The following is a 27,527-nucleotide window of genomic DNA, read 5'->3' on the forward strand; positions in this document are numbered from 1 at the left end:
TATTCTTGTGATTGTAGTGTTTGAGCGGATGTTCTATTTTCATTTCATTCATTTCTCTCTTGTTCCTTTGTTTTTATTTCATTCGTAATCAGATTCATCTGTATATTTTGTTCTGTTTGATGATGTGTGTACCTTGGATTGCTTATTCCTAAGCATGCATAAACAAGGGGTCAGCCAAAGCAACAGGACAGCATTAATATCCCTCCAGAGACTTTCGACTTGTCATTGGTAGCGCCAGCACAATGGGAGGAAACAGGCATAATATACAGGAAATGTTTTTGTTTACTGTCTAATCAGAGGAGTTGGCATCATGCTGATTTTAGTGGAATTTACTGAAACTGTTTTAATGTCTCAAGGATGTTGAGGAATTACTCAGAACAAGCCGGTGAGAAAGTATCTGTGTCGAAGGTGTCTCCACGGTCAATCGTTTGGCTTCTTCTGGAAATTCAGAGTGTGTCCCTCCTTGTCATCAACAGCTTATAGGAGATGGAAGCTGCCAAACTTCTCAAGTTTTGCTCCAGTTTGTCCCACACTTGTGTTATACGAATATCCAACATCCTTGTTTGGCCTCATTGTATTTTGATTTATTTTATCACAGACTTTCTTGGAGAAAGTGTGGAGAGGAGCAAGCAGTGGAACACATGATTGAAGCTTGCCCTCTCCGAAGACTTAAAAGCAGGATTAGATACCAGTGGTGGAAAGTAACAAATTACATTTTCTGTATTTAAGTACAATTTTGAGGTACTGTTACTTTAGTAGATTTTTCAATATTTCTACCCCAAAGCAAAGCAAAGTTTGTTGTTTACCCAGGGTGTCGGACTAAGTACGAAACTTGTTTCCAGCCGGACCCTGCATGGAAGCCTTGCTCAAGGGCTATTCAGCGGTGATTCATGATTGATGTGATAAATTGGGGAATCGAACTAGGGACCTTCCGGTATCAAGGCCGCCCCTCTAACCACTAGGCCACCGCTGCCACCACTACGTCTCAGAGGCAAATATGGTACTTTTTACGCCACTATAATTATTTGAAAACTTTAGTTACTTTGTAGATTTAGATATTATTAAAAAACATGCATTAACCAATTAAGCCCAATTTTATACCTAAGTGGTTATTCAACAATAGCTGATATACAAGCTCACAACACGTCACATTGCAAAGCGTTGTCAGCTTGTAGATAAGCACATTTTAGAGTAGAATAAAACACATTGAAAAATGTTCATACTTTAACTTTTGGTACTTTGATGCCAATACTTTTATTCAAGCACATTTCTGAGTATAGGCCTTTTACTTGTAACAGTATTTTGATGTTGTGGTATTGCTACTTTTACTTCAGTAAATAATCTCAGTGCTTCCTCCACCACTGGGAGCTTGCTTTCTCCAAAGACTAAGGAGGCTTAGTGCCTCCTGGGCTGCTGTATCAAGGGTGACTCCGTACAGCCGATCAGGAGGCAACTGTTGGCTCGAGGACTTTATACATTCACAAAATAGATAAAGTGGAGCACGCTAGAAATTTGGGGCAAAGAACTTTATTGTTTGATATTAGCAAGCCAAGGAGTCTTGCAGGGCGCATGCACCCTGAGATAATACGCATTTAATTTTTGAGCTTGTACTCGCAAATGATTTTATGCATGATTAACTGCCCTCAATGCATATGTCGTTGCATAACCTGTCTCTCATGGCTGGGAACAACTGAGTCAAGCTCAGTCCCCCAGAGGGAGAATTGGAGGGAGCAGTTCAACTTTTAGTTACTTAATGAAGTTGCGTTAAATCATATGATATATTTGTTCAACTGATTAAAAGCTTAAATATGCAGCCATTGTCATTCTCATTCCTCCTCCGCATTCTCAAACAATTAGGCTATTTGCTCTCCCTAGTTGCAAAACACACATGTTCAATGGTGGGAAGTCGGCCACACCTAGGTGAGCAGAGGAACTTTATGGTCACCCCATCACTCAGCTGGTGCTGACAAAATAAACTACAGTCACACCATGAAACACCATAGGCCTAAAAGGAAAAGGGTGTATCCTGTAGTAAATATCTCCTGGTTGTGCCAAATCACAACAAGTTGTCTGAAGACACTTTACATATAGAGCAGAAACCCAACATTGTCCCACTTTAAGCAAGCAATTAATTTGTGACTGGCAACAAAAAACTCCTCCTTAACTGGAAGAAGCGTTAGGCCGACCCAGGCTCTAGGGTGGGCGGCGGCCATTTGCCTCGACCGTGTCGGCGGGGGGGGGGGGGCAGAGAGAGAGAGAGAGACTTTACCCCAGCATCCGTATTGTGGGGCAAACTTGTGCAGAAAATAGCTAATATCGGCTATTTTCAGCGAAGATATATGTAATGTAGAGTGAAAACAGAAAAGTTACCAGTATAGAGCCCTGAGGGACTCCTGGGCATGTTGTTAGGTGAAAAAATCCAATATTTTTAAGAGCCATTTGTAGAAGGAACGCCCGTTTGGGCGGGGGAGATAATGCGGTTTGAGTTTCCTCCTCTATACCTCTGTGGTCCTACCTGACAAGAGGATCTAATTGTCTCCCAGAAGAGCTGGGAGACCACCTCCAATTACCACAGGTGTATTAGAATGGTTATTGTGAAAAACATATGGGTGAAAGATAACAAAAATAACTTTTAATTGAAAAAGTTACACAGAATGACTTTAAATTCATTCCATTTAAATGGATATAAATGTGTTTTTTTGTGAAAATGACATGCACACAGTGTGCCAGCGAGTGCAAAACCTAAAATATGTTTTCAGTTGCACCAACCGATTCCTCTTGTAGCACATTCCAATTTATCATACTACCAGGTTACTTAGGTTTCAGTTTTTTTCCTTCCATGCTGCCTGCCACACAGCGAGTTCTTTTGGCTGCAGTGATTATCTCCAAGGAGAGCATGGAATGGATCTAGCACAAATACAGTATAAATTCAGTATAATGTACCCCTCCCATGAAACCTAATGTCTCAGGTTGCATTAATCACCTCAGCTGAAAAGGTCTGGCGCTCCGCAAGTCTCCACTACCACAAGCATGCCTGTATATCAGTCTCTGGCCTTACAAAGCTTGTCTCAGGCTCTAAAGTGCCATGACTAACGCTCGGTACCAGGCTCCACCGTGGTGCAATCCCTATCAATGGTTTAAGAAGTACTCAGTACTCTTAAGTAAAATACCACAATATAAAAATACTCAGTTTACAGTAAAAGTATTCAGTATTCAAAACTTTAAAAGTACAGAATTATTGTCATCAAAATGTAATTAATACTAAAGCAAAATGTACTCATTATGAAGTTTTTTTTAAATAGCCAATCTAAAAAATCGTTGTGATGTGACGTGTTGTGAGCTTTTAGATTGATTAATGTATGTCTTGTAATATTCATCTGAATCTGAAAGTGAAAAGTGTAATATTTGCCTCTGACATGTAGTGGAGTAGAAGTATTTAAATAAGTATTTTTCTTGTTTGAGGCACGATAAGAAATGTTTGTTAATTGAGACAGAGCTGATATGTACAACAAACTATACACTTCCTTGGATTGGGAACAGGTGTGGTGCACCGAGAGCATACCTACAGTATGTTCCCTCAGCCCTATGTTCCCTCAAAACTAACACTAACACTAACCCCAAGCCTAACCCTAACCTCTAACCCCTAACCCCAAGCTTAACCCTAAACTGAGGAAGCATAGGCGTGACCCCAGCACACCTCCGGCTGTATGTGTCCTCAGGTAGCTCTCTTGTTTCCTGTCTGTTTTATTGGTGCCCTAAATTGAATTGCCCTCACAGACTAGTACATTTGTTTTGTATTGTATAGTATACTTGTATTTTAAGTTATAAGATGTAATTTAGTCTACAAAGTCTTCAAACTTGGCCATTTATGATTCATATCTGATGCATGGAGGGCAGTTGAAGATCTGAATTCCAATATTTATTTGTACAGTGCCACCAAAGAACTGCTCTAATTTTGACCCAATCATTGATTGAGCTTAGATATGTATCTGTAATTCTTATCCATATTTTATTACTTCTACGAGAATGTGTACAAATGCGAGAATGAACTACAGAACAGTCTAGACTGTTCTGTAGTTAATTGACCCAGTGACCAATGATTTACAATTGAATGTGCAGATGAGGAATCAGATTGACCTTAAACTGACAGGCTGTTCCTTAGGATGCAACGTGAGAGTAAACCGTTATCATGGGGTGCTCCAGACCTGCAGGCTGTATAGAATGTATGGCACATTCAAGAGAATAATTTAATTTGGCACCTCATGACTGAACATTGTGCCCAAATAAATGCCCTCACTGTTTGTGCCATGCACAGGTCATGTCTCCAAAGTGCAAAAAAAAGCCTTATTGGTACAGTTTCCTGGTAGGGAATGTACAAGAACACAATGGATAAGCTGTGAAGACAAAAGATACCCAGATTGGTCAGCAAGAATTAGTTCAAAATCATTTACCCTCTAGATAAAAGTCTGCCTGTTTGTGGGCCGTATGAATGGTCGCCTTATTCTCACAGTGGAGCCTTTTTAGGGTGTAGTCGTGAGGATAATGTCACTTGCATAGAAAAAAATAATACAAAGTTGAACTCCAATCATCAAATAGCTTTGTGCGGGGCTTCACAGTCGGGTGTCTTCAGCTTCCAACGTCTACAAAAAAAGAAAAAGAAAATCAGTGTCGCACCACTGACCGAACATAAAAAGAGAGGATTACAAAGGTTGAACTGTTTTACCCCGCCCCCGCCCCTTTCTTTTTTGGCAGAAACAATGTTGCTGCATTACTTGACTGTTATCCTTCCCCCCCTGATGCTTTTCTTTAGCATTTTTTTGCTCCCCTTGTTTGCACAGATGCCGCCCCCCCTCCAGCACCCCCGACCGTCCCCTGGGTATTGTCATAGTACCCGGTACAATGAAACACACGGTAAAATCCTGAGTGTCCATCCATGGGCCGTTTAGACACTTTCAGAGTTACAGACCCGTAAGGGTCCATTTTGGGTCAATTTGAGTTAGATTAACACTTCGTTTAACTTGGAGAGTGTACAATGGAACCAAATGGTCCCATAAGGGACCATGTGTACACTCTGTGAGTTACAGACCCATTAAGGGTCCACTTTGTTTCCATTTGAGTGAAATTATCTCTTCAAAACTTAGAGTGTACAAATGGCACCAAATTTATAGACTCTCTGACTCACAGACCTGTCATGGTCCATTTTGGTTCCATTTGAGTTAAATAAACACTGGAGATTTTACTGTAACAGTAAATGCATTTTAGACATTTTATTTCCTGTAAGCGAAATAAAATCAAAATCAAACAATGTAGCCTATATCGCTTCACTAAGGAAACAGTGGTTGTTAAATGTTGTCCTAGTTTTTATTTGGTGAATGGATTTCACACACACACACACACACACACACACACACACACACACACACACACACACACACACACACACACACACACCTGTGTCAAAGTCACCTTCACAAGCAGATAGGATTGTACAAAACCTGCAAGTCATTTGCAGTTCATCCACATTGGAGAAGGTAAATGGTATATTTATATACTGTAGATGCTTTATCCAAAGTGCTTTACAATGTGCATTACATCCATTCACACACCGTCAGCGGAGGAAACCATGCAAGGCACCAAACTGCTCGGACGTCAGGTTCATGTGTCTTGCTCAAGGACACTTCGACACTAACAGGGGGAGCCAGGGATCGAACCGGGAACCTTCTGATTGCCAAGTGGCCGCTCTACCTCCTGAGCCACTGCCACAGTGGACCATGTCTGCATGGCGTGGAGAGTGGACTTTCACAGACTCTTTCAAAGCTGCCTGACCTGTTATCTGAAATGCCATCCAGTCCACTAGCATTCCGGGTAAATGCATGCCCTCCAGCTAACAGCAGGTGTTGTCTGTAAATATGGTGGTAGCTCACAGCCTCACACAATATGTGGTTTAAAATCACCCCTTGAGGTGTCCTATTTCCTCCTACCATCCATGGAGAAATGTTTAGCATGCCACAAAATCCAAATGATCACATTTTATACCTTTGGGAGATGCCCTTTGACCTAATGGTATTTAAAATATATTCTAAACCAAAGTTTGAGAAGGGTTTAAAAAGAAAAGAAAGGATGAGCTTGAGCTTGTGATGAACTTATTTGATATCGAGACATATTGGCACAGCGGTCCTTACAGGTCTGTAACTCTGAGAGTGTAAAAATGGAACCAAATATGGGTCCATTTGCAACAGGACTTTATTCAAAGGTTTGACAACCACTGCGTTATAGGTTAGAATTAGAAACACTTTGAATGGCTAAGCATGCATTCTCTAATTAATGTTTGTCCTGCAAGTGTAAAGTGTAACCCGAAAACTTTATGTAATTGCTTTCGTTTTTCCCTGCTAAATGTCACACGAAGTGAAAGGAACCCTCTCCTTTCATACTGCTGCTATTTCCTGAAACGTGATAGAGGTTTTTGGTTAGGTAATAAGGATATGTTATCAGTCCAACCCTGATTTTAAAGCAGACGCCTAGAATTACATAATTACAATTACACAGTAGTACTACTACAGTAGTATGTTTTTATATTCCCATATTTATATTCATTGCATTCTGCAATTATTCGGCATAGATATAAGTTAACCCCTTAAGCCAAATGTATACTTACGCTGTTCAGACATAGCCAGTCTACATGCTCACAACGACTGCAAAGCATTGTGAGCTTGTAGATCTACTATTTTCAAAAATCTTTTTTGTTGTTGCCTATAATGACTGCTCATTATAGGTTCCTTTTACAGTACCCATGTTGTTCTTTGCTATTTTACTTCAAGTATGAAGTATCAAGTATGTTAAAATTGTATGAATGTACCCATTATGGATGACATCTTTCTGTGTGTGTCTTTTCTCGCCCCTCACCCCAACTCAGTTTACACATCATTTGCACTCAAAGGACCACAATGGGAATAACCTCTTGAGCTTTTATGTTTTATCCTTTTGACATTCTTTTGATCATGCATGTTTATGCACGTTTTGTCAATAAAAACATATTCGGCAGATATAACTTAACCACTGTTATGTGGTTAACTTTTAGCATTTATACTTATACACAAAAAGACAACCTATAAGCTCACAAGCTTGTAGATCTGCTTTTATTATTTTTCCTATTATGGCATGCCCATAGTAGGACAACCAGTGGTGTAAAGTAACTAAGTACATGTACTCAAGTACTGTACTTAAGTACAATTTTGAGGTATTTTTTACTTTACTGGAGTATATCCAGTTTTCAGTACTTTTACTTCTACTCCACTACATCTCAGGCAAATATTGTACTACCATTACAATTATTTGAAAACTTTATTATTAAATTAGTTACTTTGTAGATTTTGATTATTATTACAAAACATCCAGTAACCCCTTCAACCCTATATTTCAGCCATTTGAAAATAGCCGATCTACAAGCTCATATTTCTGTACTTTTACTCAAGTAAATTTTGAATTCTGGACTTTTACTTGTAACAGAGTATTTCTACATTACAGAATTGATACTTCTACTTAAGTAAATAATGAGAATATTTTTTCCACCACTGAGGACAACCAGATTTGAAGTAGTGAATAATATTATTATTATTATTAATAATAATAATAACAACAACAACAAAACAACAATAACAATAATAATTTATAATGTATATGCCTGGGTGTGTATGTGCTCTTTTCTCTCCATGTGTGTAAGATTGGGGGAGACGTGCTTAGTGAGGCAGCAGCATCAGCTCCCCCAGTCCCCCTTTATAACAGCCCCGCCCCGAAATCAGTCGATCAAATTCGGCATCGCACTCGCGCCCCTCCATCCAATCAGGGTGCGGCGGGGGCGGTCTTCAGACGGTGGTCCGGGAGCCCGCTGGCCAATGAGCGCCTCTGCCCGTTGAACAAAAGAGTCGCGTCAACGGTCGTTGGCTCCCTGAATGAGACATTATTCATGTGCATGCTGTGGTTATTTAAGGAGACATGGCAACATAACGGTCCTACCACGCAGTGCATGCTCCGTTAGATGGAGGATGGGTTTTAAAGGGGTCAGCATGTCAGTGTGCCGACGCAACTTTTTACCATTTTTAAAGAGATTAATATTAATAATAATAATGCTTTTTACTTATAAAGCAGTTTATAAATAAAATGTATAAAGCACTAAATTAACACTTCATTTTACTCTGAGAGTAATATAGGCTACCTGTGTAAAGTGTACATTTTGGTTCCATTTGATTAACTCTCCATTTAACTCAGATAGTGTGGCTGTATGAAGATATACAAAATAAATCTCCCATGAATGATGCAGCTGAATGTGCACCAGTTCACATGCAGAGTAAATACTACAGTATATCCTGTCCATGTGATTACAAGCATGTGTTGCAAATTCATTCATTCATTCATAAGCCCCTCTCTGGTCTGCAAGTAGAAAGCAAAAAAAAAAAACTGCCAATAGCCTATCCATAATATTACATATGTATGCCATCATCCTAGCAAATAAATGACAATTAAGTAGATTATTCTGATTAAGTATTAAAGTATTAAATATTTGGCACCCATGGATTTTGTTTCCTAATAGGGGCAAATAGGCACACTTAGAAGTACACATAATATAATTGTGAGGCATTATACGGTTGTGTTTGTGGGGCATTATAAGGTTGCGTTTGTTTGTTTGTTTGTTTTTATCTGTGGGGCTTTATTATTGTGCCTTGAAGCGGTGACATCAGCTTAAGGACGCTGGACGGTAAAATCCCCAGTGCTAATTGAACTAAAAATTCACCCTAAGAGTGAACTAAATGGAACCAAATGGACCTTGACGGGTCCATTTGGTTCCATTTAGTTCACTCTGGTGGGGTTTAAATGACCACTGAGGGTTTCAGGGTGCTTGTGTTTTTCTACACACCAGTGTTGCCATGTCTGCTTATTATAAGCGACCTTGGGCTTGTTTTTCTGTAAAGTTGCTTGTTTTGGGGCTTGTTTCTAATGTGTAGTGTCTTATTTGGGCTTGTGTCCTAATGTCGTTTAAATCAGTGGGTCTCAAACATTTTCATGTCAAGGACCCCCATGTATTTGTCCGCGGACCCCCCCTCCATAAATATTTTGTGCCAGGGACCCCAGTGCCAGATTTGTGTTGTTCAAATGTTTCGAAAACATACCACATTTTTATAGGTTTAAAGGGCTCATGTAGGTTAGTCATAGACCTGGTTGCTTGATTCTCTCGCGAAACCTGGCAACACTGACACACACCCAGAACCCTCCCAGTCACCAAAAACGAGGCTTTCTGCCTGAGCGAGTTCATTCTCCTGGTAGGAGGGGGAGTGGAGCGCTGCATCAACCCGCCCCACAGCCGCTGGTTCTCCGCTACTGCTGAACAGGACGAACGGTGGTCGGCTTCTTATCTTCCCCCCCAATCGATCCCCGTTTGAATGAAACCGGCGAGTATTAATATATCTGGAAACAAGTGCCAACAACATTTCCTTCTCGGGAGATCGTTCAGATTCAAACGCTAAATGACTTTCTGAACGACAAGACTGACACGAATCTACAGCAGCGACCGTTGAAGAACAACTACCATCAAGGAACCACCACCTCCCTCCCGTAAAGGATCGAAGTCTAAAACAGTGTTATTATTGGGTTTTTTTGTAGCCATTTTTGGCAATTTGATTGGTGTCAGAAGTGGGATCCAATTTATATCCAACTGAAAGTTGATAGTATTTTAGGTTTTTAAAGATGACTCGGAGATCGTGTGCCATTTACGCCACCGGGATCGTGTGCGCTCACCTCCTGATCGTGGGGATCGCCCTGGTGGTCGCCCAGGTCTTCCAGACCATGATAAACAGCCGCTTAAAAAAGGTGAGTTCGATATTCGTCTGTAATGCTATGTGTGCAAATGCGTGATTTATTGCCCTACCGTTGTGTTTCGATCGGGATGTGTTTGTTTAGTGTGAGAGGAGCAAGGGTCATTATTTTAAAGTGACTAGACTGAACACGTTCCACCTGCCACCAATAAGCTGTAAATGCTGCCTCTGCAGTGCCAATCACGCGCGGTTTCTATTCGATACAAGGTCATTTCGTGTGTTAAGTTACACATACAATGTATGCAATAGCCTATATATGGCTTCAAGGTCGACCATGCTTATTATTATTTTTAATGCATTCCACGACTATAGACCCCACAAGCAGCTTTATTATGTCGAAAACCGTTTATATATCCATGGACCACCGTCCCAGGGCTAACTTAAAAGCCCCCTGTATATCCCTTGCTCAGCACGACAGTGTCGTTTGCCGAACTGATCAGATATACCTCCAAGTTCAAGCTGACAACACGTCACATCAATCGAGTATTCTTACCAAAAAAATGACGTTTTGCACAGGAAATAACTACACTGTTTCCACTCTGGCTTCCTCACAGAGTCAGTGGCACAACCCTCTTGACAACTTGATGTCAGACGTGGTGACTGTTAGAAATCACAGTAGCATCATCAGAATAACAGCATTGTGATGTTGTGATGACTTGAGTGAACATTCCTGCCTGGACTCAGTGGAGACTGGCACTTTCATTAGTGGTAGTAGTAGTGGGGGGGGGGGGGGGGGGTCTGTCTGAGTAAGGGGTGGGGGAAGGGAGTGACTAACAGGGAGTCCCCTCTTCTAGTAGTAATTGTTGACATTACACACTTTGTTTTAAATAGTTGGCATTAGTCACCAACAGTGACTAACTCATGAGCGTGTAGAAATGGGGCCAAATGGACCCGTTACGGGTCCATTTGGTCCCATTTGTACACGCTCAAGAGTTACAAACAACTGAGGATTTAAGGGAGTGATTAACTAGGCAGGGTGTCCCCCTTCTAGTAGCAGTTGTTGGCATTACACACTTTGTTTTGAATAGTTACTTGGCATATAGTCACCAATAGTAAAATCCTCAGTCGTTAGTAACTCTTGAGCGTGTAGAAATGGGACCAAAATGGACCCGTTACGGGTCCATTTGGTCCAAGAGTTACAAACACGGTCAAGAGCTATAAACGACTGAAGATTTTACAAATGGTGCCACTGTGTAAAATTCTGCATCACTTCAGTTGTCCCACTTAAAAAGAAAAAGTGTGTGAAACAATTTGAGCAGGAATGTTTGACATGTACACTCTAAACCCAGTAGTGGACGACCCCCCCCCCCCCCCCAAACAGCTGTCTTCGCTGACACAGGGTTTCTCTCTCCTGACTTTAAATTTAGTTGTGAGGGCACATTATTGTCATTCTGAGTTATGACAGCATCCCGAGCGAGGAAACCAGAGAGTTCAGCAAAAGAGGGGATAGAGTTTAACATGACTGAGAGATTGGCTGGGGAGTTGATCCTCTTTTTCTTGTCTCCGCACCCTTACTGTTGAATTAGGAGGTCTAATTCAAGGACATGTTAAGCTGATCCCCAAAAAACACTCCTGACTCTGTTGTTGATGCGACCAACCACAATAATGTACTGTAGCCTAGTTGTGAATGACAACTTAAAAGGACCTACACATCTGGTGAGTGGGTGTGTATGAAATACGTAGGAATTTGACGGACTTCTTGGCCCTGGAGGCAGGATTTTTTGTGCCTCAAAGCCTTGTTGTTGACAAACCCTCAACTCACAGTGATAACACACATGCCTCTGTGCCCCTCCCTACCCTAAGACCACATTTTGGAGAGAACACACCGCTCAAGATGATGATGAGGATGGATTGAGAAACATTTTGCGCATTGACCAGAAACAGCATGCTGGTTTTCACACATAAACAGCCCAATCTTTTGAAGGAATAGGATGAATGTGTTTTTAAACTTAGTGTTTTGAATGTGTTTTTAAACTTAGTGTTTTAAATGTATTTTTAAAACAAGGCACTAAAATAAAAATTGGGTCACACACACTTTTCCTATCTGTTTCCAGGCGCAGAACTGCAGTGTCTGATAAAAAGCTGGTTGTGGAAAACTTAACATAACACACCTACTCACGGACACAAACAGTTTTTGTAGATTGGTGAACTTCACTCTCTCACTCACATGTCTGTAGTCATCACAGACCAAGTTTTTAAACATTCTTCTAGAATGAGATAAATGCTCTCTGTATGACGTTCATCATGAAGGCCGTTTTAAAAGACCTTTCTCACTCCAAGGTCAGTTAGTAGAAATGTATCTGATCTGTGTGCAGGTTTTGGGCGTTATCAAAAGCTTCAGCTCCAGCCGTGAGGAGACGCTTGTTTCAAAAGGGCACACAGGTCACGGTTTATTTTAAAAGACAGAATTGCGCAAGTTAAATGACTTACGCTAGTTGAATCTTGGATGTAATAATCAGCCTATAAAAGTGCTTTGTAAGTCCACTGACTGTGAATGACAGTCACATGCTCGAGTTGGGTTGTCCTGCAGTTGCATTATATGGTTTCACTTCACATATAGGTATGCTGCGTAATGATTATGACTCAGGAGAACATGACTATAAATCCTGACCTGTAGAGGTTCCTGCTATATGCAATATCGAACTCCCATGCATATTTGTCACTCTGTTTTGTACTTCACAGTCATAGGGTGGACTTGGTGTAGGCCTAACGTCTTTTCATTGCCACAGAAACTGGTCTAAGACTTCTGCCACCTCATTCTAGTTGCAAACATAAAGCCTGAGTTATACTTGGCTGTGCATGTCGCACACCAAAAATAGCCGATCTACAAGTTCGCTACGCGTTGTAACTTGTTGTGGGCTTGTAGATCTGCTATTTTTGGTGCACAACACCAGCGCGCAACTAAGTACAAATCAGGCTTAATCCTTTGTGTATTACACCGTGCTATTCCAGTTATTCATATACGCCAAAGTCATTTTGCTGTGATAGTTTTCTGGACAAGATAACGTAAACATATATTTTTTAGCATTTCATGAAGTTTGAAGGGCATGTTTAACACATCGTGGTGCACGTTGAACTACTGAACATGGCTCTAGTCCGTTGTCTGTATGAACACAGCAGGGCGTAGAGCTTCTGCAACCTCTGTACCTTGCGTGATCTTGCCTTTTGTTTTCCTCCATGATGAATTGGAGGAGATTACTGTATTACAGTATATCTGGTTCCTCCCCTCAGGTGGTCTACAGTATCCATGGGGTTTTCTGAAGTGGCAAAATGAGAGGATGAAACCTGGATGTCCTAAAGCTAACAGGAAACATTGGTTTGGCGTTCTTGTGCGCCACACCTTAACCTGCATCCTCCTCTTCTCAGCGAGTCCCCTGGGACCTCAAATGAGAAAGAATGGCCTTTTTATCAAGTGCACCTCGTTTTATCCCCGGGACATAAGTCTCTCCAAAATCTAGCCATGAAAAAGACATGAGGGGAAGTGGGTCATTTCTCACTCCAAAAATACCTTCTTGAATGGGAAGGTTTGTTGTGAGTGTGGTTATTTTCCGAGAGGCAGTTAGTCCTGTGTCATCATGTTTTAACAGCCAAAAAGTTTAACTCCACATACTGTACTGTAGTCTGTTACTGTAGGCCCTGTGGTAGTTATACTTCTAAATGCCAAAAAATCAAAGTTCAGTATTATGACACCCATGTCTTGCTTCATTCAAAGTGAATGTTGTCAGAGCAGCTTGCTGTGGCAGTTGAACTGTGTGGTTAAAGGTTGCTGTTCAAACACGAAAACAGAGTAATGTTTAAAATGTAAAGCTTAGCTAGCTTAATTTTTTGCTAATGGTCCCCACACTTGTTCCACAGCTGAGGTTTCGCTTAAAAGAAAATTTGCTGCGCTTTTGTGGAGGGTAGGCTGGTCTGTCGATATCTCAAAACTCATCTGTGATCCCTCCTGTATTGTGATGACTAATGCTGTACTGATATGCAAGTGCTGTGTTGTTTTTTTTACAGCATCAAACACTGATCCATTGTGTGTGTGTGTGTGTGTGTGTGTGTGTGTGTGTGTGTGTGTGTGTGTGTGTGTGTGTGTGTGTGTGTGTGTGTGTGTGTGTGTGTGTGGTGGGGGTGGGGGGGGGTGGGGGGGCCCCGATTGGCTTACAGGAGCCGATGTATAAGATTCTCTCTGCCTTGCTGAGGTCAAATTCTTCGAATGCAGTTTTTGCTCAGGCTTTCTGCTACCCAACACCCCTTCACTGCCCCCGCCCCTACACCCTGGGGTGTCAGGGTGCTGGCCTGGCAACACCCCGGTGCAGTAATTGCCCAACATCTGCTTGCTTGGCACAAACTGACTTTAAAAAAAAAAAATAGCATATCTGCAAGCTCACAAAGCATCGCACAGCAATGCATAATGAGCTTGTAGATCTTCTATTTTTACAGGTTTAACACCTTAGTAAAACAAGTACAAAACAGCTTAAGCATCCTTTCCCCTCAAGAATGTCTGGACAGTATGGGATGCCGTCATCTCATCGCATTGCGTTTCTCTGAACATATCTTTGCTTTTGTCATCGATCTGTTTCACAGGAAATCACTCTGACGGAGAAGAGCCTAGTGTTTGAGGGATGGAAGAACCCACCCCCTCCAGTTTACATGGAGTATTACTTCTTCAACGTGACCAATCCAGAGGTGTTCTTAGCTGGTGGGAAGGCAGCAGTCAAGCAGATCGGGCCCTACACTTACAGGTACAGTGCGCTTAGCTGCGCTCACGTCCCCCATACAGAGACTAGAAATAATAATAGTGAAAATAGCAGATCTACAAGCTCACAACGCATCTTGACGCATTGTGAACTTGCAGACCGCTATTTTTGTATGGTACCATTGTACAGCAGAGTGTAATATAGGGGTTAAGTGGTAAATCAGACTACTCGATGTAGTCAATTATAAATAATCCATTTGAATTCATTTTTGTCGAATCGTTGATATATATCAAATACCAAAATATATATATGAAAAACATCTAGATTATTCGATTAACCTACTTGAGCAAGAGACAGTACGACTTACTTGAGCAAGTCGGTTGTTTCGATATGTTTTCGGTTAATTGCCCAACCCTAACAGAGACACAGCTGTGTTGTGGCGGCTGACTTTTGCAGCCACAGCTGAGGCCAAAGCTGATTTTTGTACATGTTGCTCATCTTGGATCACTGTGGGCTGTTTTGTGTGTGTGAAATGAAAACAAAAAGACATCTGTACATACTCATCTAACCTGACCTCCCCCCAAATCCCTCCCGCACCTTTTCCACCCCAGGGAATACAGGCCGAGGGAGAACGTGACATGGCTAGAGAACGGCACGAAGCTCTTCGCCCTGAACCCCAAAAGCTTTGTCTTTGTCCGAGAGAAGTCATGTGGCGACCCCGAGGTTGACATCCTCAGGACGGTCAACATTCCCTTTGTGGTAAGACGTTTGTTTCTACATTGTGTTGTGTCACTTAAACAGAAGTCAGTCACAGGCCTCTGAGTCATGTGATGGACAAGTGTGTTCCGCTAACGTCAGCGACCTTTCTTGGACACTCAGGCAGTTGGTATAATTTAACGCACCAAACCATCATCTCAAGGTTTTTATTATGACATGCTGATAACTCTGAGGTGAGAGCAAAATATTCCAAGGACCACCAAATGGCCATAGCCTCGTGCTGCAGCCCCCCATTATGAAATGGCTTAAAATACATAGCCAATAAATAGCCAATCTACAAGCTCACACACAACACATCACGTTTTCATTGTTTTTGAGAATGTTTGACAATAACATGCTCAAAAATGTGATCTTTGCAATTACTCCTCTGATCTCCACTTTGAAAGATTCTGGGCTAGACTACTCTTGTGTATCTCTACTCTCACCTGTATCTGTGTAGGGCTGCTATGTCACCTGAATTTTCCTCAGGATAAATTAAGGTCCATTAATCACCATTACATAAAGGCATTCCACCTAACGATCTTTTCCTGTGTTACTCTCCCTTTTCCTTCTGTCTCTTCTCCCCTTCTTGCTCCCAGGCTGTGATGAGTGAGCTGAATCAGTACTCCTTCATGCTCCGTACCGTTGTGTCCATGTGGATGAACAGCCTGGGCATTGAGATCTTCATGACGAAGACCGTCCACGAGGTGCTGTGGGGCTTCAAGGACCCCTTGCTGTCTAAAATCCACAACATGAAGCCCGAAGTGGATGACCATTTCGGCCTGATGTGGAAGGTGAGGACCAGTATTTATTTAGGGAAATTCCATGGTAGTGCAATGTAAAATCCGGTAGTATTCGTTTAATTCCTGAAAGTTAACTAAGGAGTTCAATTAATTCTCTAAGATTTTAATTGTGAACCATCTTGGACCATCTTTCCTGAAAATCTATATAGAGAAGAGAAACCACCATTGCATACATATACTCTTGTTAGTTATTTTGTGCCTCAGGGAACAAAGGCCATAGTCAGGTCAAGTTCATGCTGTTAGTCATGGGATAGCCTTGCATAGCCAGACGATTGGAGATCTCCGCCTCCTGAAAACGTCTGGGGAAATCTAAATTCAATGTATGGGCTAAAACTGGATGGAAACAATTTGAGTATTAAAGAAAATAACTACATCGTAGACCCAATGGAAATACTTTTAGAGTGGTCCTTCATATTGCAACATCTCATGTTTGTAAGCTGCCTTTCTTGCCACTGTTGTATATTGAATGTAAATTTCCCCAGACAAGACAGGTAGGCAGAGATGTTCTATCTTCTGGCTAGGGCTGTCACGATCATGACATTTTACTTGACGATTAATTGTCTCAGAAATCATTTCGATTAATGATTCTAATTGTGTTTTTGGCATTACACATTGGAACATATAAATAAATATTACATTTCTGTTTTGCTTTTAGGCTTCGTAAACAAAAGTTGCGCAGGGCAGATGTGACCAATAACTTAAATATACAGAGAAATGGCTGACACATTTAATAACTTTCAAAATAAACATAGCCCATCTACAAGCTCACAATGAGCTTCTAGATCTGCTACTTCTACTACTTTCTGAAAATGTGTCAACATTTTTCAACATGGAAATGATAATGACGATTATGCAAAATGAATGACGATTATGCAAAATTAATTGCGATTATCTCAAATAATTGTGATCAGGCAATTGTGTAATAGTTTATGACAGGCCTATGTCAGCTATGTCAGACTAATCATGCAACGCCTCAAACAACATATGAAAAAAGGAAGCATTCATGTGTTAGCATTGCTTAAGAGAAGTGAGATTGGCCATATGCTGATGGAAAATACTGTCTTCCTGTTGTGTAAACCTGTGACAAAATGACAGCTTGTTTAGACTATCACATCACCCTCACCCTGCACCGTCAATAGACCGAAACTGACTGATCAGCTACAGTAGCTCACCACCATTTCCTGATCATTTGCTTGGTTTAGGGGTCAATGCTACAGAAGTTACACTGAATCTCGTGTCTCAAAGGGGTCAATGCAACAGCAGTCACACTGAATCTCGTGTTTGTCTCCTTTCCATAGAAAAACGGAACTCACGAAGGAGAGTTTGTCTTCTACACTGGGGAGCAGAACTTCATGGATTATGGAAAGATTGACACATGGAACGGCTTGAGGTAGAGAGCCATGTCTCCCTGCTTTTGTGTTTCATCGTTTTACATTTTTTTCAGTTTTGAAACTTTGTCTTAGGGCTAGAAATTTGTCTTTGGTTTTGACCCCCCTGCATTTTGTCGGCCGGGTAACATTTTTCTCACTGACAAATTGCTTTCAGGACTATGACGTTAGCATTTCCTTATTTGCCCGACTCCTATATTATAAGTCAAAGTCCAAGGCAGACATGACTTTTGTGTGTGTGGTTGTGTGATTTAGTTTTCCGGTAGAACAGGATTTCAAAATCGCATGAATATTAAATGCACTTAACAGTGGGAATAGTTCAGCCTGATTTATACTTTGTTGTTCGTCTGTGTCACGCACCGAAAATAGACGAACTACAAGCTCTGCGATGCGTTGTGAGCTTGTACATTTTCGGTGCACGACATCACGCATAACGAGGTGTAAATCAAGTCACTTATCAAGCATAACAGCACTGTCATACCAAGCCTTGATATCGCTTGTTTTACAACCATCAACAGGGAGATGACGTGGTGGTCTTCAAATCAGAGCAACATGATAAACGGCACTGACGGCGCCGTCTTCCACCCGCTGATTTCCAGGAACGAGCTGCTGTACATCTTCGCCGCTGACCTGTGCAGGTGCGCACGTGGGCTTCTTATCTCTCTAACCGTGCACATGCACATTTGTTTACAGTCAAAGCAGCCAGGAAGGGCCGGGCGTTTAAGTGTTTCCCTGAGTGTCGGGGAACAAGGAAGGAAGCTTGGAAACGATGACACAGTCCCAGGCATTATGGGGCTCGGTTGAGGTCAGCTTGTAGCATATCTCACAGCTCTAATGGGAATCCCATGCATGGGAGGTTTTGGAGGAAGGCAATCTTTCAGAAGTCTCAGTCCGCGCGACACGAGTCGTGTCTACCTAAAGAAGTATTCATCTCTCAAAATGTTCCCTGAAATTATAGGGACATGAGAACCTGCTTGGATGGAGGAATGCAGCATTTTGTGTCCTTTAATTAATAGATAGAATAACCTGCTTAAAAGACTCTTAAAACAATTTGACGTATATTACATTTGTTCCCCAACGTAGCCACTGATGCATCCTCCCTGTTCCTCCTCAGGTCCATCCATCTGGGCTATGTGAAAGACGTGGAGGTGAAAGGCATCCAGGCGTATCGCTTTGCTCCCCCGGCGGACGTGCTGCAGAGCCCCATAGACAACCCCGCCAACGAGGGCTTCTGTGTGCCAGCCGGTGACTGCCTGGGTACCGGCGTGCTCAAAGTCAGCGTTTGCCGAGAAGGTAGTTGGGGAAACCCTGCCGCGTTGACCCGTAGGCTAACTCAGTGGTTCTCAAAGTGCTGTCCTTGAGGGGGTCCCCAGCTAAATTAAGTGAACATAGCATCAAAATCTATTTAACCAACTTTAACCCTATTTTATACTTGCCGATATGAGATTGTAGATCTGCTATTTTTTTTAAAATATTGGATAATTGAGATTAAAAAAATAACTACACTAATCTTCGCTTATGGGGATCCCTGTCGCAACACTTTTCAAATGAGGGTCTTTGACCAATTACATCAATTTGTAGATGGTTGACATGAAAATGTTTGAGAACCACTGTACTAACTTACCCCATAACCTAGATTCTTCCTTCCCCCTAATGGTCCACTGCATCCATTCATTATTCAGTTTTAGGCGCTCACAATCCCAGCATTGTATCACAAGTTGCCACTGTTTGAACTCGCCCGATTTTGCTTTTGCTCAATACACGGTTCAATTATTAACTATAGATGAGAGCCATTGAAGGGTTTTATTGCAGGAAATGAGTGCGAGTATGAGTGTTGGGAATCTCCGCTTCACGTTCTAAGGCTTGTAAAGAAATAAATTGCGTGGGTGTGTGTGTACCTTTTGAAAATAACATTGAACACTTGAAAGATGGCAGCCTGTTCACAACATCGCGATCAACATTTTGCACAAGACTTAGTTGTTGTTTTTTGCCACAGTATATTATTGATCTCACATCAGAACAATGGGACGTAGGCTGAAAATCGGCAACGTTTCCCTTTAATGTAAGTTGAGGCTCTTCCAGCTCATCCTGACCTTAAGTGAATGAGGCTGTCATTAGCCTACCCTACAGAAACACCCTTGGTGCAGGCAGCCGTGCTTATCAGAAGGTTGTCTATTCACCACTTCCTCTACCTCCTGTGTCTAGCACTGTAGCTTCACCCTGACATTCTCTAGCTATCAGTTGACTTATATCGGGTAAAATTGTTTACGTGATCCACTATATAATGAACTAGATCATTTTGTTATCTTGCGTTGTCTTTGATCTCTTATTCTTGTCTGCCTTTTGTTTATACCAAAACAAGATTTACTTGTGATTGTTCACTGGTTGATGCATGTCATCTTGTTTCTACCAGGCGCTCCTATCGTGGTGTCCTTCCCCCACTTCTATCAAGCCGACCCCAAATACATCAACGCCGTTGAAGGGATGACCCCCAACAAAGAGGAGCACGAGACATACCTGGACCTTCAACCGGTATGAACTAAGGGCTGATTCATACTTTGTATTCCATCTCAAGTATTTATGACCCCCAGATGATTAGGCCTATACGATAGCATGGAATACGACTCTGTTTGTTTACAGCTGTGACTTATCTAAGTGACAATAAATCACTATCGTGAACAAGGCTATGTCCTTGATGACTCAGGCTAATGTTTTCATTTCAGGATTATTGCTACATCCACTTGTTTTTGTGTGCTTGACATGGTTAACCACATGGTACGTCCAATATTGAAAATGGCCAATCTACAGTGAGCTTGCTGATTGGCCATTTTACGTAGTTAAAAGTGGAAAGACTTTGAATGCAAGCTCTTTGTGTGTGTCTCCAGACCACGGGGGTTCCCATCCGTGCCTGTAAGAGAGCCCAGCTCAACATCATCCTGAAACGAGTGCCAGGCTTCCCGTAAGTTCAACTCTGACCCACATCACTGTCGCTGCACATACTTCCCGTCGCGGCCTCACGTTGAGCCTCTTGCAATGCTTGCTGACTTTTCTCTCCCTCTGCCCCAACAGCAAAACAAAGTTCATCAACGAGACCATTTTCCCCATCATGTTCGTCAATGAGGTAAGCACATTAGGGCTGCATAGATGAAGCAGATGACACATAGCGTGTATTTTCAGTTTGGGATGAATGTTTTAGAATAGGAATTATTGAATGAATATGGCTACGTTACTTGAAAGCTGTGTATTTGCAACTGTGCTCTTTTTAAACTGAAATGAATCAAAGCACAAATGTCTAACTTGTTAGTTAATGTCAGTTTTTCCTCGTAACCATATTTGATTTGTATCTGACACTGCCTGATGATGTTATATATCGAAAATAGACGATCAACAAGCTCACAACACGTCGCATCGCGAGGTGTTGTGAACTTGTAGATTTGTAAATTTTGGTGTGCAACACGGATGTATGACATGTATAAATTAAGCTTAGGCCTGTGACATACCCAAAATAGGAACGCCGGGGTTAATTTGGTCAATGCTTTTTCGTATGACAAAAATGACATACTGCATCTTAAACTGAAAGAAGTGTTGATGTTTTTGTTTTTTTTTGCAGTGGAGAGTACACTACGTAATTTTGTTGTTGTTCGACTAGGTATAAATTAGCCTTAAGTGAACAAGCAGATCGATAACCGAGTCTCCTCCTCTCGCCCTAGACGGCCACCATCGACGATGAGTCAGCATCCCAGATGAAGACCATGCTGTTAATCGTCACGCTGGTGTCCAACTTCCCCCTCCTCATCGTGGGGATGGGTGTCATTCTACTCCTGGTCCTTGTCATCCTGGTCTGCCGGAACAGACAGAAGAAGGTAAGACCACCCCCCCCCCCCCCCCCCCAGGCAGGGACCCCTGCTTCTGTACTCAGCCGGCCCCATCAGGAGACCCCCCCCCCCCCCCCCAACGCCTAGAATGAATCTGCACTGTTATCTTGGGACACTGAATGCTTGAGAACCCACCCACCCCTCTCCCCAGTATAATGTGTGTGTCAGCTCCACAATAGATCCCAGTGTTGTTGGTTTTACATTGCTGATACACTGCTCAGTATACGTTGGAGCTTTTCATCACAGTGAATGCTCTAGTCAGTGTTTTATTTGGAGGGTCTGACTGGGTCCTTGCATGGGCAGCCGTTCCTGCTTTTTGACCTGCCGTCCCTGTTTGTGGACATGTCATTACAGGAGAACATTTTCAAAAACAGCGGAAATAGCAGATCTACAAGCCTGCAACATGTAGCAAGCTTTTAGATCTATATATATTTGCTGTTTTTTGGGAGGGGGGGCTATGTAATTTATTTCGTTTTAAAATGTCCACCTACTGTATATGACATGCCCAATATAGGGACGCCAGGTTGAAAGTGGTTAACTCGTGCTGGTGAAGGGCATAAATAACCTCAGGCTACTTGCATGTTAGCTAACACGATGCATGACAGCATGTTGCTTTTTATTTAATTTTTTTCTCTGGATCAAATGATATTCGTTGCCTCTGAAATATTTTCTAACCTGTCAGTGCAATCCCTGTCTCCAGGAACGGCTTGCTTCTTCCTACAGTCAGCGTATAAACTTAGACGAGCATGCTTCCCCACACAAAGTGCATTGTCCTCTAGTACTCCCCCCAGAATGTACAGCGTGCCTTTTGCACTTTATCTGTGTTTGCCCTAGGGTTAGTAGATCTGATCCCCCGGTGAATTCCCTGCCAATAGATTAGAATACTCCAGGTCATTAACTGTCTAAATAGAACCTGTAACATATATAGGCCAGCATAACTTGCACAATGGCTAGAACAATCGTTTTTCATTGCAGTTCAGCAGTGAGAGAATGTTAACCTAAAGCTCAGTTTCACTATGTGAGGAAGTGTTATACTGTAGTAACCATGCACTGATTTTAATTTTCTGTAACCCTCCTTTTTTTCCTTTTCTGTTTTAGAATGAAGTAAATCGTATTGATTTTACTGAAGCTTTTTCTTTTACTGTAAGTCTTCATTTTTGCCTTGTTTGCTGTTCTTTTTTAATTTGTTATCCACCTTTGCTTGACATTGATTATAATTTAATTATCTTTTTTTATGGGATATAATGTTTCTTTTGTACCCTCACCTCATAGTGATGTTTTGGTCTGTCTGTGTTTTAAGTTTGGATGCTAATATTAAATATTGTGGTGGTGTCCTGTATATTTACACCGACATAGTTCATTTTCAACATCACATTCATAGTGGAAAGATGTTTATCACTAGAAGTTTATTACTGTTTCACATTTGCTGTGGTGTTTAGTGAAAAGCCAGATTTTATCATTCTTCCTACGACGGAGTCACACGCTTTTAAAAAGATCAGCTATATTCCGGTGCGTGACTCGCATCGTACGATGAAGCATAAATCGGGCGCAAGAGGATGCGTTGCTGTTGGTAGGTTATGCGCTAACATCTGTCTCCCCTCCGTCCATCTCAGACGGCGAAGGACGACACAGCGTACACGCAGGTCAGCGACAAGCCAGAGGAGGCAACGGAGACCACCCACAGCAGTCAGCCTATGCGAAACGGCTCCTACATAGCCATGTCTCCAGTGGAGGCACAGAAGTGTTGATGGAAGCTGGGCCCGCAGGCTGGAACTCAGGAAGGGGGTTGAGGGGAGACCAGGGGGGCTACAGCAACACCGTGGGTGGGGGATGCACACGGCCACCTAGATACTTTTTCTTTTTTTTTCTCCCTGCTTCGGCTGGGTGGGGGTGGGACGGGATGGGACACAAGCCCCAGTAAATGTCACTGGAGACATTGCTCCTCTCATTGAGCCCCCTGATGACTGTCATTCTCTATACTACCTGCTGAGCATGGCCCTTACTGCCTGCCGTACTGCAACGACACAACCAACCCCCCCGCCCCCCCCCCCCCAACACACACACAAACACACTCTATCTCTTCCTTTGTCTCCGTCCTGGTCGGCCCAGCGCCGGTGGGGAGGGTGATGATGGGACTCCGGGCGGGTGTGGCCAGGACAAGCCTTTCTGGGTAACTCTTCTGCTCCTCTGAGGGGAATAGGTAGCATTAGGTTGTGGTGGCCGCTCGTAGAGGCATGCGTTCCTCGGGGCGGACGCCCAGCCAACCAATAGGGCTCAAAGAGGGTTGACGGTTAGCGTTTACCTGTCGACGTGCCGGGTCGCCCTCTGAACTAAGCCAACAGATACAAAGCCCATGCTCCTTAAAGCTGAACGTGTGTGACAAGTATTTTTGTTCCCCTCGAGGCTGAGCTTGACCGGCTCAGAGTGTAAAAAAGAAAAGAAAATGTTTTGCTAACAAACAGTGTACTTACCATATCCTTTTATAAGAAAAACAGAAGAAAAAAAGAGAAAATAGACTGAGCCAAACTATTTATAGCATTTTTGCCTTTTTTTCTAAAGATAAAATTGGTGCACAGACTTGCCACTTGGTATCCCAATATCAGAGTTAATGAACGCGAGAGCGTGCTTATCTTAACACTGCAGTGTCCTGTTTTCATGGACATGGGGCAACTATCTTTCTTGATGCAGGCACAGTTTATTATGACACCTGAACTACTAGTGATGTTGACCCTCCACACACAGTCTTTGTGTTTTTTGTTCCCTCCCTTTTCCAGAGTACTAGTTAAAAGATATATTTGAAGTCTTAACATTTCAAAAACACCAGTTACGGTATTAGCTAGCTAGCTGTAGAAATGTCGCCATAGCTCTAGGTAGCGTCCACACACACACACACACACACACACACCCGCAAAACTTACAAGGGAGACTTGAACCTTATTTCTGCCTTACAGCATTTCAGTGTGTCCTCTATGTTCATGTGGTCAAAAAAAAAAAAGACGCTGTAACCGTTTTGTCACTGTTGTACATTATGTGAAGGGGAAATGTTGGGCTACCTCCTGACCAAAATCCAGCAAGTAGTCCGCCTAGTGTGCTGACGACACTAAACAATGGTTCTCAAAGTGGGGTCCAGAGACCCTCAGGGTTCCTTGAGGAGGTTCCAAATGACCCCTTACAGGTCTGTAACTCTTGAGAGTATACAAATGGAACCATCTATACACTCTCAAGAGTTATGGGTATCCTTGTGAGAGCCACTGCACTAGAACCTGGTGTCCACCACTGGCGTGTGTCTACACTTCAAGAGAAAGCACAATTTGGACTGCTAGAACCAGTCCCAAGTAGACTACCAGGTCTTTTTTTCCTCCTATGAAGACAGTTTATCCTTTCAAATACACCGGCAGGTGCTGTGAATTTTGAAAGTGGATTATTCATTAGAAACTTTTTATTAAGGGGTGGGGGTGGGGCGGCCTGTATACCACTTAACTGCTGTGCATGCAACGCCAACATAGTCACCTTGTTTGCATAGGAGTTGTAGGCCTCCAGTCAAATGCAGCACTTGAATCCCATTTTTGTCTTGCGTTGGACGGAGCGTTTTCATTCTGCTGTCGGGTCACACTAGCGGTGTCATGTGACGAAAAGCCTTTGGCAGTTGCCCATGGAAATTAATTTAAGGCCATATTACTGTCAACATGGGGAACCGTCACCCCCTGCACTTTCCCCTGAAAATGTGCCCAGTTCATTTTCTTGAATTCCTAGTTCATTTCAATGCAAATGGTCCTTATGTATATTTCAGCGGTTCGGCCCAGTCTAGAATTTGGCTGTGGTCAGTGGTGTAAAAGAGGGACACAACAAATTGGGCACTCATGAATCTTGTTACTTGAGTTCCAGAACATGGAGTGTCTTGTTCCTTTGAATTCTGTTTTTGTTTTGTTTGTATTTGTTATTGCTGCTAATGTTTGCCATAACACATGGACTTGTATTTGTCTATGGATATTTACCATAATGTGCTAATATTCGGTGTGAGGTGGTGCCACAGAAGCCCAGTGTTCCTGTGGTGCTCGACCTGTGTGCACCTGTGAATATCTGAGCACAGGATACAAAGCCCAAAGCTTGCTGCCATTTATTGGGATTAGCGGTTAACTGTAGCTAGTAAACATTTCATAATACGAAGTTATCACGCTTATAACCACACATTTGTCAGCAGTTGATAATCTGACCGTTGTATTTGTTCTTCTGGGTTATGATGGGATTAGTTAACTGGACAGTGTGATGGATGGTCTACACAGTAAAAGCACTCGGGAGTATACAAATGGAACCAAATTGGTTCCTTTTGTATACTCGTAAGAGTTTAATTAACACTAAGCATATACTGTGTAGTCCGAAAACAAATGAAGGAGAGCCAATAAAAGCTTTTTTTTTGTCGCCATTCAGGATTTGTGCCAGTAGTCTGTCAGGCAAGGGATTCTAGGTATATCCAGTTTAAATCTGCGCTAGTGATTGCGATACGAGTAGGCCTTTTTATCCCACCAATATCCAAGCAATCGCAGCCTTGTGCAACCTCTACTGTACTTGCATAATCACAGTATACGTTAACCGCCGGTATTGACTTGAATCTGAAAGACCTTAATCCTGGGAGCCCTTCTTTTTGGTGCATGTGTGTGCTTGTACAGTGTCTGTTTAAACAGTGGCATACACCTCTGTCTGACTCACTATACACTGACCTTTGAGTACAATCCATCTAGTCCATTGGATCGTCCCATGTTTGACCAAAGATAACCTGCATAGATCTGTCCCGGCAACCATGTTTACTCTTCTAGCCGAAAAAATGGCCATGCCACCAACCACCGCCGCCTACCTTATTAATCGTGCCACGACCCAAGTGCAGTATTTGCAACAGTGTTGTGTGCGTGTATGTATGTGTGCGTGTGTGCTTTTTTTCCAACAAGGCAAAAAAAGGTTTTACAAATTTGGTTGTGATATCAGAAACTCAATTGATGGATATTGTTTCTGTTGTTTTTTTTTCGCATGGTCCGAGAAGATGGAAAAATTATTAAAATGTGGCTCTCTTTGTGAGCAAAAAATCTCAGTATTATGTATTGATAAAGCAATACAAACTTATGTAAAATATGGAATTGTGGATGTTTTGTAATCAGCCACACAATATTTAAGTATATTTTCAGTTTTTCCTCTATTTGTATGTTTGTTAGTTTATTTGTGGTCCAGTTTAATTTCTCTTTTAGTGCAGTTCAGAAGTTTTGTAATGTTCAACAGGGGTCAAAGCACATTTCAGTTATTATAATTTTTCTTTTCTCATTTTTCGAAATGAAGAAAAGTCTAAAGATGGACCAGTACAGTATATCACATTGTAACTACCAGAGCAACTGTAACATCCCCTTAAATGTCTGTAGGAGGATTTCTGGATGGTTGGGAAAACAGTGTATTTTGTGTGCCATGGGAACATGTAGTGTAAACTAATGCACTGTTGTTTTTTTTGTCAAACTGGAGTGACTTTACTGGAAGGCTGATTATCTGTTCAGATGTGAGTTGGGAGATTGCCTCAGTGCCAACAGACGCCTGATTTGGACTTTGTTGCGTGCCGTGTCGCGCGCCAAAAATAGCTGATCGACAAGCTTGCAACGCTTGCAGATCTGTTGTTTTGAGTAGTATAAAGTATTTGTATAAATCAGGCTTTAGATGAGCATAAGGGAAATACACATGCAGTCTAACCCATGTAGATGAATGACGCTTTCCTTCAGGGAATGAACACTAGTACCGTACCATCCTTCTATTTCCAACATTCGCTCTTTGGTGTTGCAGCAGTTCAAGACACCTCTGCGTCTTCCAACACCGACTACAAGACGTTTCCTATTGAGATATTAGATTCTTTTTGCTGCTGAAAATGACAATCCCCTTTGTCATGTTAGGTGCAAAATGATTGCAAAGTAATTTTTCATTTTTAGTTTTGATAATTTACTCTGCACACATGTTTCTACTGTGCTTTTTGTAAACATTTTTAGTGTATTTGCAAAAAATAAATAAAGTTGCAACAGATGCAAAGTTCTTCAAGTGATGTCTGCTGTCATTTACTTGCATGTGTTAATGAGATTCTAGCATTAAAGGTGCTCTACGTGATATGTTTTGTTTTTTGTTATTAACT

General features: G+C 42.0%; 1 protein-coding gene across 2 annotated transcripts; it reads left to right on the top strand.

Moving 5' to 3' along the window:
- Positions 1-9,323: 9,323 nt before the first annotated feature.
- scarb2a (scavenger receptor class B, member 2a) lies at positions 9,324-27,436 on the top strand. 2 transcript variants are annotated; one of them, XM_084056218.1, is made up of 13 exons: positions 9,324-9,861; positions 14,439-14,596; positions 15,163-15,310; positions 15,907-16,101; positions 17,409-17,500; positions 18,017-18,136; positions 18,613-18,791; positions 19,912-20,030; positions 20,384-20,457; positions 20,568-20,619; positions 21,209-21,361; positions 22,472-22,516; positions 22,987-27,436. In XM_084056218.1, exons 1-13 carry the CDS (start codon positions 9,739-9,741, stop codon positions 23,119-23,121), a joined length of 1,593 nt encoding a protein of 530 aa, XP_083912344.1. In that variant the 5' UTR covers positions 9,324-9,738; the 3' UTR covers positions 23,122-27,436. The 2 variants fall into 2 exon arrangements, with proteins under 2 accessions (XP_083912344.1, XP_083912345.1); XM_084056219.1 differs by lacking the exon at positions 22,472-22,516.
- Positions 27,437-27,527: the final 91 nt, after the last annotated feature.

Source organism: Gymnoscopelus microlampas, assembly GCF_963454915.1.
Source record: "Gymnoscopelus microlampas genome assembly, chromosome: 4".
NCBI lineage: Eukaryota > Metazoa > Chordata > Actinopteri > Myctophiformes > Myctophidae > Gymnoscopelus > Gymnoscopelus microlampas.